Below are 12563 nucleotides of genomic sequence, written 5' to 3' on the forward strand. Positions count from 1 at the left end.
TTTGGCCAACCCAATAATTTCTTTGATAGTATATGCGTGCTTCATGTCTCGGAAGAAGGCATGCTTTACAAGTTGACATGGTTAAGCGGTGAAGGCGTCTCTTGAAACCATGACATTTGATACTTGCTAGAGTTTAGCCGGTCTCTCGTATGGTTTGTATTGCACGTTGAAGATTATACTCCCAACACTTGAACATAATTGTGAAGCATGTTTTCTAAACATATAGTTTTGTTTGTGTCTAATGTCCAACGGCTCATCCCGTGGATTTACCAACGTCCACAAATTTAATGTTTTCCAACATGCACTATCGACTCTGAATAACCGTTTGGTAAACGTAAGAAACAAAATTTCAAACAACAAGAATACATGTATATTATACCATTTGCTTGCTCTTTTGTTATTAGTATTTTCTACCAAAGAATCCAAAATGTATAACAAAAAGTAATCAGAATTGACTATGAAGTATAAACATAGCTTTTAAAATAAAATTAATTTAAGAAAATGGGGGGGGGGGGGAGTTAGCAAATACTTCTGACCTTAGAGCATGTGCAACGCAGGCTTTTAGCTAATCCTTAGCTTTAGTCCTTAGCTTTTTAGGAATAAAAAAATATTAAAAAAGAGGGAAAAGCTAAGGATGAATCCTTAATTAAGAAGAAGAAGGATCAAGTCCTTAATATGCTGGCCCAACGGGATTGGTTCGAGCTTTCTATTTTTTTTTCCTTGATACAAAAATAAAAAAACACAGATCTTTATCCGATTACGGGAGAAAGCTAGAAACTTTGTTAAAAGCTATGGCGAAGAAGATGGGAGTGACGATGGAAGTAGGGAAGATGATGGGTGGGGTGGGGGGGGGGGGGGGGGGGGGGTTGGGGGGAGCAAATACTTCTGACCTTGCCCATAGTTTTATACAATCCAGTAGGACCACCACCGACCAATGTGAAAATGAGATCCAAATTAGAATAATATTTTTTGCAAGGGTCAAAGTATAAGCGATCATGAAAATTGTTACTTTCAGTGGCACAAAATAATAAATTTACACAATTTGTTTGTTAGCTTGAGAAACGCTTTCGGCTCCACAACCTCCACCACCAATAATTTTGTTTTTAATTGTTAATTCTTATCTAAAATTCTACTTGATTTTAGGTATTTTTGTTCGTTTGTTAATGATGTGATCCATGAGCTTATCTTGCAAGCTGTAATCATATGAATAACTTACAATATAAGTTACGAATTTACGATTACAACAAAATAAGTTTTGTATAATTAAACTTCATGAAATTTTCTTATATGCAAACCATTTCATAGAGCCCATAGCCAAACACTTGAAATTCTAAAAAAAATTAGTTGTCTCATAATTAATTAAATAATTAATCACATAAGTATGTAATAAACTGTGTTTTCTATCAATTATAAAACAGTAAAGTAAGAATTCTTCAATGTAAGAACATCAGTAGGAGTTAAGAAGACTCCAAACAGTGAGCTCAATCTGTTCCCATGATTCAGCTGTGCGAAGTTCAACCCAAATACTGAACATTGCACCCAACACATTCTCTTCATGTAATATACAATAACACCTGCAACCAATCACACAGTTAGACATAACAACTCAAGAAAAGCTTCAATGCTAATGTCATTTTTGATACTTACATTGTGCGGTAGGAAGGAGACAATACTTTCTTCCTCGTACTGTCTACTGTTCCATTCTTACTTCTGAGTAAAGGAAGGCCGTAACTTTCTAGAAGCTTCTTGAAAAGTTCAGTGTCTCCTCTAAACACGTCCAAGTATATCGGTTATCAAGTCGTAGATTGAATCTCCTACAAATTTCTTCATTCTCTCAGAAAACTTTTCAAATTTGCAGTTTGATCCCATTTGGATTATAAACTTAAGATAGCATACCTATGGATAGATCGCTGAAGTCAAGAATATGACTGGGACGCCACGAATTGTGTTGACCAGCACCATCTGCGTATGGTTCCATGTGAATGCTGTCGTCCATGACATCCAGGTGCAGGGCTTGATTATGTTACCAACATCTGTGTCCTATGGATCACAGAAGAACGCTGTCTTAGTTCTCAAAACTTAAGCCAATTTTTAAGGAGGTATAAAAATGAGAGAAGCAACCTTGAAAACATGGAGCAAATCTACAAAAAAAATCATCAGGAATATATTAGTCTATCTTGTACATCAGAGCCCGCGGAATCGGATTTCTCCTGAAAGGTTTGAGCCAAACAATAACCAACAGCGAGCTTTTTCATTTTTTAAACCAAGAGGTTTGGGCCGAAGCTCATAATCCCCCGAAATTACAATATGTAATATTAGTTTGGTCTAGCGGTCAGCCGGTCACTTGAACCAGGACTGACATAATGGTCAGGATCTTTTCCATTTGAGCTAAGGACCTCTGGTTGTGAGCTATATTTACGGCAAAAGCAAATGGAAACAGAGTCACGAGAATATCAGTTTTCCAGACGGCTAGTGACATCCTTCTTCTTTTGGCATAATGCATCAACAAAAACTTTCCATTCTGGTGGAATCTTCAACTCCTCCTGAACATCCAATAACTCAGGAGGTGTGACTGGTGGATATGTTATGTGTTACTACCTAGTGGACTTGTTATGTGTCAAGTTATTACCATGTTGGACCGTTGGCTTTGGGTTTAAATAGTATCAAAACCGGATGTTCAGGTTCAGATACCCATGTAAATTATTTTAATTTCTTATAAATCTATATATACATAAAAATTCTCAAAGTTCAAACACAAAAATAATATATAACATATGAATTTGAATAATATGTGTCTAAATACCTTGCTAACATAAAAATTGGTTTGATTTAATATTTAAATGGAGAAAATTAATAGGTACTTTGAGTAGTTATTGGTGTTTTGAATAATATTCAGCTATTTTATATATTCATTTTTGGATTCTTGTATAAATTTCATATATATATTGGATATTAGATTTAAAATAATCAATACAGTTAAGTATATATTTTGGCTCAGATATCCGAAGTATATGGATTCGGATAGGGTTCGTTTCGATTTTTTCAGATAACAAAATTTTAAACCAGTTTGAATATTTGACCAACTTCAGTTCGCATTCGGTACTATTTTTTAGATCGAATTCGGTTTGATTTTTGGATTCAGTTATTTTGTCCAGCCCTTCAAAACATACATGCATGTATTAATCTAACTTTAATGGATACTTATATGAACAGTATTCTGAAACACACAATGATACAGTCATGTGGTGTGTGTAGAACGTGTCCCAACCCACCCAACTTATCAGCAATGGAAGGTCAGTACAGGACCCACCAATACACGGTCTCAGTGTTGATGACTAATCATTACTCTCAAAATCTATTGCTTTACAATAATTGATTTGATTACTTTTGAATACTAATGTGCATTTATGTTTTATTTACTTGTCCAAACAAACTTTAAAGTTAAACATGATTGAAATAGAATATTAGATAAATAATCGATTTGTGAAGAAGTAATCCGTGACACCTTGCAAATAAAATCAAAACATAAAAATGTATTACATAATCAGTAAACAAATGGTCCTAACTTATAACACAATTAATGCAGCGATTTCCATACATGATAAAGCTCACGAACAGAATGAGCGACGTAGATGGTGGAACGTTACACCAAAAAAAAAGAAAAATGATGGTGGAACGCGGCAGAGAAGAGTAAACGGATTAAGAGAAATAGTTACGTGGATCCAGTGGTATGTAGACACTTACGTATATAGATACTCTGGGTAATTCAGTTAAAATAGTATCTTTTAAGATACCATCCTACTTAAGCAGGTTAAACTACGTCGAAAGTGCTAAATGAATCGATGAATGCATATCTTTTACAGAAGTTAAAAATAACCTCAAAGATGGAAATAAACGTTAACAGCTGTTTATAAACATTATGTACATAAAATTACAAGATTTTGTACTATATTATAAAAACGAGGACTACTCCACAGTCTAGTATCATCCATCACAAGTGTCTTTCTCTTCTTAACAAGTTATACAACAAGCTAAAAAACAATAAAAATGGAGCCACAAGCTGTTTCTCCCTTACCGAACCGACATGCAGTTTGCATACCTTATCCAGCACAAGGCCACATCAACCCCATGCTGAAAGTAGCCAAGCTTCTCCACGCCAGAGGCTTCCACGTCACCTTTGTCAACACCGACTACAACCACCGCCGCATCCTCCGATCACGTGGCCCTCACGCTCTCGACGGTCTCACATCCTTTCGCTTCGAGACTATCCCGGATGGTCTTCCTTGGACCGACGTCGACGCTAAGCAGGACATGCTTAAGCTTATAGACTCCACCATGAACAACTGTCTATCTCCATTCAAAGATCTCCTCACCCGTTTAAACTCCGGTTCTGATGTACCGCCGGTTAGCTGTATTGTCTCTGACGCTTCCATGAGTTTCACGATTGACGCGGCGGAGAAGCTTGAGATTCCGGTTGTTCTGCTTTGGACGAACAGTGCTACAGCACTTATGTTGTATCTCCACTATCAAAAACTCATGGAGAAAGGGATCATTCCTGTAAAAGGTACCTTGCATCTCGACTTGGTTTATATCATTTTGTTTTGAAAATTTTCTTAAGACATCTCTAGCTTTTTTTTGTCAACTGGACATCTCTAGCTCATACTTAGTTTTCCTCAAACCTCTATTTTACAATATAACATTTTCAAGTTTCAAAAAAATAAAAGAATAAAACATTATCTCATAAAAGCAATAAAAGCTTTTTTTATAAAGTTTTAATGAGTATTTTTATTAAGGACAGAACTTAGGTTTACCTCCTAGGGTGAACCTTTAAATTCACTCCACCCTTTAGAACCAATCAAATTTCTACATAGATTATTAATTAAAAAATATTAAATTAAATAAAAAGTAGCTACAAAAAATAAAAATATTAATTTTAACGACGCTAACGCTTCCAGCGAAACTTTAAACCCTAAAATTTAAATTCTAAACCCTATACCCTAAATTCTAAACCCAAATCCAAACCCCTAAACCCAAAGCCAAACCCCTAAACCCAAAACCTATACCCTAAACTCTAATCCTAGACCCTAAACTCAAACCCTATACCCTAAACCCTAATCTTAGACCCTAAACCCAAATTATATACCTTAAACCCAAAAAGATAGACTATAAACCTAAACCCTATACCCTAAACCCAAGTCTTAGACTCTAAACCTAAACCGTAAACTTAACCCAAACTGTATAGCATCTAAGTTTGGGGTTTGGGTTTAGGATTTACCGTTTGAGTTTTAGGTATAGGATTTGGGTTTAGGGTATAGGTTTTGGGTTTAGGATTTACGGTTTGGGTTTAGGATTTACCGTTTATACTTATGGTTAAAATTTTGGGTTTAGGGTATATAATTTGGGTTTAAGGTTTACGGTTTAGGGTCTAGGACTTGGGTTTAGGATATAGAGTTTATGTTTATAGTCTAGTTTTTGGGTTTAGGGTATATAATTTGGGTTTAGGATCTATGATTAGGGTTTAGGATCTATGATTAGGGTTTAGGGTACAGGGTTTGGGTTTAGGGGTTTGGATTTGGATTTGGGTTTAGAATTTAGGGTATAGGGTTTAGAATTTAAGAGTTAGAGTTTAGGGTTTAGGTGGAAGCGTTAGCGTCGTTAAAATTAGCGTTTTTATTTTTTGTAGCTATTTTTTATTTAATTTAATATCTTTTAATTAATAATCTATGTGGAAATTTGATTGGTTCTAAAGGGTGGGATGAATTTAAAAGTTCACCCTAGGAGGTGAAACTAAGTTATGTTCTTTTTTTAAATAAAGTTCACTTTTTAATTGTAAGATAGGTATTTATTAGAAAGGGTTGTAAATGTTGTGGACTTAATTTTTTAAAAAGTAATCATATTTTTTTGAAATAAATTAATAGCTAAAATTAGAAAATGAAATATATTAATTTTGAAAATGATTGTTTACAGTTTTTTTTAAATACTTTGAGTATTTTTTAAAATAAATCTACAGTAAAAGAATTAAAAACACAATTTAAATATCTACCGTTTAATTGTAAATCAAACAGCAGAGGCTATAACACCACCTAATCAGATCCATAATATTTTCATCAAAACAGTTTTTGTTAATAACTAAAATAAACAGGTTGATGTTTTAATATTTAATAATAAAAATGACTTATATATTAGAATTCATACTACTGTTTATTATGTATTTTATAAAAATGTGTAACAATCAAAATCTAGTCATTCATAAAAATGCGTCAATCAATATTGATAGTTAAGCTAAAATTTATAAGGTTTTATGTAATATAATATAATTTGTATATAGTAAATATTGAAGTTTAAAAATATCATATAAAATTAAAAGAAATGAAGTTTATTTGTAAATGTTATAAATACAGTGAAACCTCTAGAAATTAATAATGTTGGGACTACATCAAAACTATAATTTTTTTATTAATTTATAGAGATATTAATTTATCGATATATTAATTGAACCAAAAACTCAATTTGAAACTATAAAATTATATTATTTTATAGAAATTTTTAGTGTATATTAATTTAGAGATTATTAATTTAAAGAGGTTATACCGTAATAATAGCATTAGTAGAAAAAAAATCTTAAAATGATCAAAAACACATGCAAAATCCTCCTTCTAGATGAAAGTGACTTGAAGACGGAGATAGATTGGATACCATCGATAAACACCATACAGCTCAAAGACTTTCCAGACTTCACCATTAAAAGTGATCATCAACATCTCATGCTTAATTTCATCACGCATGTCACCGAAAGATCCAAACGCGCTTCCGCTATAATCATCAACACATTCGAAAACCTCGAGCACGACGTCGTCTCATCTCTTCGATCAATTCTCCACCCGCGGATCTACCCGGTCGGACCGTTACCGATCTTGGAAGACCGGGAAATTAACCGGGACAGCGAGATCGGACGGTTGAGATTGAATCTATGGGAAGAAGAGACGGAATCCTTAGATTGGCTCGACACCAAGGAGAAGAAGAGTGTTCTCTACGTTAACTTCGGGAGTATAACGGTTTTGACGAGCGAGCAGCTGTTAGAGTTCGCGTGGGGGTTAGCGATGAGCGGGAAGGAGTTTCTCTGGGTGGTGCGATCGACTCTCCCGGCGGAGTTTCTATCGGAGACGGCGGATCGAGGGATGGTGGTTACGGGATGGTGTCCTCAAGAGAAGGTACTCTCCCATCCGGCGATCGGAGGGTTTTTGACTCACTGCGGATGGAATTCGATGATGGAGAGTGTGTTCGCCGGTGCTCCGATGATATGTTGGCCGTTCTTCGCCGATCAGTTGACGAATCGGAAGTTCTGTTGCGAGGAGTGGGGGTTGGGGATGGAGATCGAGGGAGAAGTGAAGAGGGAGAGAGTGGAGGCGGTGGTTAGGGAGGTGATGGACGGAGCGGGAGGAGTTGAGATAAGAGAGAAGGTGATGGAGTGGAGACGCGTGGCGGGAGATGCTTCGGCGCCACCGTGTGGTTCGTCTTTTGTTAATTTTGAAACGGTGGTTAATGAAGTGCTTATGGGTGACGGTTAGAGCGGTATTATTGGGCTTTGCGTAACTAAGAGCCCATTTGTTTCTTTATATTATCTGCCGAATGCATGGAGAAATGTACATGCAGTGAAACTCAAATTTTATAAATTACAACTTAAAATATACATGCATTGATTTATGGGCAATTGTCAATAATAGCACCTTTGAAGTTTATGTCTCAAAAATAGCACTAGAAGGAGAAAGTCACAAAAATGACATTCATTAAAGGGTAAAATATTTCTAATACCCTTGGTTTAAAATTAAATAAACAAACAAAAATAAATAAAATAAAAATAAAAAATGAAAAAAAGAATTTTTTTTTATAGTTTCAGATTATATGTTTCAGATTTGAAATTTTTATAATTTTTTTTTTCGAATTTTTTTTTTCATTTTTTTTTTCAAATTTTCTTTTTATAATTTAAAAATACTTTTTGAAACTGTTTTTTAAATTTTTATTTTTTATTTTAGTATTTTGTTTTTATAAAATTTTAACCCCTAATTCCAAAACACCACCCCTTAACTCTAAACCCTAAGGTTTGGATTAATTAACCCAAGGGGTATAAGTATATATTTACCTCTTTAATGAAACATATTTTTGTGACTTTGAACCTTGAATGCTACTTTGGGAAGATAAACTTAGTTTGGTGCTATCCTAGTCTTTTTCTCTTTTTTTTTATCTCTAAATCAGTTCCAATACACTATTTATTATGATTTTTACACTGAAATTTTTCAATTCAATATTAAAAATTATACTATTTTGTAACGTGAAATACCATATTTTACATCAAATTTGGTGTGAAGTTATAGTATTGCATTATAATAATATAACTTTTAATGTTGTGTCAAAGATGTTTAGTGTGAAAATTATATCAAAATAATATTTTAGAGTTGGATTGAAAATGATCTAACCAAAATATTAATCAATTTTTTTCTATAGAATAAATATATATATATATATATATATATATATATATATATATATATATCCGCAGAAATGTCTGCAGGGTGGATCAACTTTCATGGCGACCAAATTGACAGATTGTGGAGAGACACACATACCAATGTAATGAAAAAATTGACTACTCATTTCACATGCATCCTCTATTCACTGTTCTCCAATCATTCACTCTCCTTTTCTTTTCTATTTCTTCACATATTTGGTTTAACTCGAAATCCCTATTTAATTATTTTTACTTATATAGAGTGCACACAGATTTGTTTGTTTGCGAAGTTTGAGACAACATTGAGGATCGGTTAGGTGCATGAACGATAAATACAATAGCATGATGATTGATGAAATTTCATTCATTTTTAACTCATGAAGAAATCTCGGCTTCCGAGAGCTACCCAAGAGTTTTGCTTTTGCTTTGTGTGTTTTGTTGTTTTGGTGAGAATAAAGATTACCTAAGAAAATTCAAGAAATAAAAGAACAAACACTACGAATAGTTACCGTCTGTATATATATGTTCATCACGGAGACTCCTAGAGACCGAGTATTCATCGTTGTTATGCATGTATTTTGTTATTAAGAAGACGAACACTTTTTATATAAAGGCAATCTTTTTAATTAGGTTTCTTTGGCTTCAGTTATATATATATATAAATTGACATGGCAAAGCAAAGATATAAAGAGTCAATTTGCATATCAGGAAAGAGGGTATATCTGTGGACTGTACCTCCCTTCAAAAATTAGTCTAGATTTTTTTATAGATCCGGGATATCCCCAAAATAAAAATAAAAAAACAAAGATATGGATAGATAGTTTGGAAAATGAACATGTACTAGTGGTTGGGTATGTTCGAATCCGACAACATTCAGATATCACTAATACATGACCACCGGTGATTTAACATTCCCTCGCCGGAGAGTGGTTTACCATCTTTTTTTAGTTTGGGAAATGAAAATAGGGCTTATTTGCCAAATAACCAAAAAAAAAAAAATAGATTTTGGGAGAGAGAGTAGAGAGAGATAAGAAGAGAAAGTAAGAGAGAGGGGAGAATTTTGGTTAGTTTAGTGTATTTATGTTTTTTCATGTATATAGGGTGCAATTTTCCATGAAAATAAGCATGAGAAACATGATCTATTAAATTAAAAATCTACAATTTACCACCGGGGGTTGTGGCGCAGTTGGCTAGCGCGTAGGTCTCATAGCTACTGAGTGATCCTGAGGTCGAGAGTTCGAGCCTCTCTCACCCCATTTTTCATTATGCCCATGAGATATCATCTATATCTATACAATCGGCGCAAGTCATTATAGTCTTCAAAAACCATATACAACATTTAAATTTGGGCCTATGGTAGCCTGCCAGATTCAAATATTTTGTTTTTCCTCTTCAAAAATGACGAAGTAGGTTATCAGTCATATCATGGTCATGAATGGCGTCACGAAGCAATTATTCGAGAGAGGATAAGTTATATGAAAAAGGTTAAAGCATGTGGATATTGGTATACATATCATCACTTGAAAACTACTCCACGATATGGTTTACATGGCTCATCAGTCATTTATTTGTCACTTCAATTCTCTCACATGTTCCCTAAGTTCCATTCCATTTGTATAAACCCGTCCCTACAAAATACACATTCAATTATAGGGATGCCATCACACCAATATCGTTTCAATATTCAATCGCCGATTTTTCTATACAGAACCTGTCTATTTTAAAAAATATTCGATTCAATCGTTTTAAGACGTTTCTATTTGAGTCACTCAAAACCTTATATTTTAGTGTTGAACGATAATTAATTAATGGCTTGTGTAGATAGAAAAAAGGGTTTTGATACATGGAGATCCACATGGAAATGTTTTATGTGCACATGAGTAACATAAGAGACTAGGGGTGGGCGTTCGGGTACCCGTTCGGGTTCGGATCGGGTATTTCGGATTTTCGGGTATTTCGGTATAGAGGTATAGAACCCGTTCGGGTATTTCTGTACTTCGGGTCGGGTTCGGGTATTTTAAGTTCGGTTTCGGTTATTTCGGATCGGGTTCGGATATTTAGATTTTGAAGAAAAAAAAATGAAAATTTTCATTTCTCAAATTTCTTGTATTTAAATATATAACTTTTCACTTAACTATTTTTTATTTATAATAGATTGCATGGTTAATATATTTGGACATAACATTTTCAAACTAAAAAGACATTAATTTGGTTATTGTTTTTAAATTTTGGATGTAACTTTTTGTTAATTGCTGAAATAAGAAGTTTGACATGCATTTTAAGCGAATAGCAAATCATCTTCTACGTAATTGTATGTATATCATATGAATTTAAAGTATGTGTAGTATCAATATAAATATTTTATATAAAATGAAAGATGTAAACTATAAATATAAGGTTAATTATCATATGTTCGGTTATTTTCGGATATCCATTCGGGTTCGGATATTACCCGTTCGGGTTCGGATATCCAATCTCTTCTAATTCAATACCCGTACGGATATTTTGCTACTTCGGTTCGGATTTCGGTTCGGGTTTTTCGGATCGGGTTCGGGTGCCACTTCGGATTTCGGGTAAAATGCCCACCCCTATAAGAGACTATGCAGTGCCTTCTATAATATTTTTTCGACGTGAAAGAGAGAATGAGACTGAAGAGATATATTAACCTCCACCAATGCTAAAGGAAGTCACATGGAATTTTTTGTTTCTTTTTTTTTTGGTCTAAATGTTAAGACACATGGAATTTCTTGTTAATTATTTAATAACTAATTCATTTCATATATTCATTGAGGATTTTTTTTTGACGAAAGAGGATTTTAGCAAAAGCAACTTTTTCTTTGATATATCTATCATGTTTGGTCCATTTCTCCCCCATTTATCATTTACCATTTATCATTTGATGCCTTCCATCTTTTTCCTACGACATTATAAATTTATCATATTTTTTAGACTTATGACAGATCAATACTGCTTTGTGTCGTAAGCGATGATACTTCTTTCATTTCATAATTATTGGTTTATTTCTTAAAATCTCATTTTTCTGTGACATATGATCCATCTCTCGTTTATCTTATATATATATATATATATATATGTGATATACTTATTTTTATTTCTTACTCCATCGACGTAAGATATAAACATCTTCGAAATGGATTTTATATAAGAATCCGATTGAAAAGTAATTTGGCTCGGTATAATATTAGAGGATGTCCAAAAAGGAAAATGCTAAATAATTTAAACATGTAGGAGGGGACAAAGTTGGATAAGCATCAACTTCTGAAAACGAGAGATGTCACATTTGAGTTACAAAACTTGGATTCGAGTGGACAATAATGAAAGCCTGTGTTCTGACGGCTTTAGATTCTAGTATTATGTTTAGATCGAACAGTTCTTACTACTATATTTATTGATAACTCTTATCTTGTCGCCATTAAAAAGAAACAATCTTGTCTGTTCCACAAATAATTTATTCCTACCGAAACTGTTGTATCATGCGACGGTGAATGTGTTTACGACTTCCTATATATTTTCAACAAATTTGATTATTTTTTCTTATGAATTAAACAATATATCGATATCATAGTGAGTGATTCCACTGATATAAGATATTGTATTAGCCCCTATCGTAAAATATAAAGGAGTGGTGGATTTGGAGGCACGTACGGCCTAGCTTTTCTTTCTTTTTTTTCTTGTAATGTTATGTTAGTTTTATGTCATTTTTTTTTTGGACTGAACTTACGTGGTGGCACGTAATGCCAAATTAGTAGAGGAAATTAGATGTAAATTTTGGAAATATTTTTTTTGTAAATCATATATTAAAATAGCACGCCCATTAATTTTTAAAAATAAAATATTAATGGTCAAACTTTTTAATTGAATTGAAGGAGTTTAAAAAATCAAGATTTATTACAAACTTCTTATGCAAAACATGACCGTAAATTTATTGGCTAAAACTGCAAAAGCTTTTTATAAAAAGATATTTTCGTTGGTTATTTTATTTTTGTATAACTGTTTAGACTATTTCTAGTTTAAATCATGGAATAAATTTTATATA

At 33.3% G+C, this 12563-nt stretch overlaps 1 protein-coding gene and 1 long non-coding RNA gene across 2 annotated transcripts; one reads left to right on the plus strand and one right to left on the minus strand.

Annotated features, from left to right (window-relative positions):
* Window positions 1-1328: 1328 nt before the first annotated feature.
* On the minus strand, window positions 1329-3206 carry LOC125606744. Its single transcript, XR_007337996.1, has 2 exons — window positions 1648-3206; window positions 1329-1574 (listed from the first exon to the last, which is right to left on the minus strand). It is a non-coding gene; the product is annotated as an uncharacterized LOC125606744 (long non-coding RNA).
* Window positions 3207-3942: 736 nt separating this feature from the next.
* On the plus strand, window positions 3943-7704 carry LOC125606747 (UDP-glycosyltransferase 85A4-like). The gene is made up of 2 exons (XM_048775652.1): window positions 3943-4564; window positions 6661-7704. Exons 1-2 carry the CDS (start codon window positions 4048-4050, stop codon window positions 7566-7568), a joined length of 1425 nt encoding a protein of 474 aa, XP_048631609.1. The 5' UTR covers window positions 3943-4047; the 3' UTR covers window positions 7569-7704.
* Window positions 7705-12563: the final 4859 nt, after the last annotated feature.

This window comes from Brassica napus, unplaced genomic scaffold (assembly GCF_020379485.1).
Source record: "Brassica napus cultivar Da-Ae unplaced genomic scaffold, Da-Ae ScsIHWf_960;HRSCAF=1356, whole genome shotgun sequence".
Taxonomy (NCBI): Eukaryota; Viridiplantae; Streptophyta; class Magnoliopsida; order Brassicales; family Brassicaceae; genus Brassica; species Brassica napus.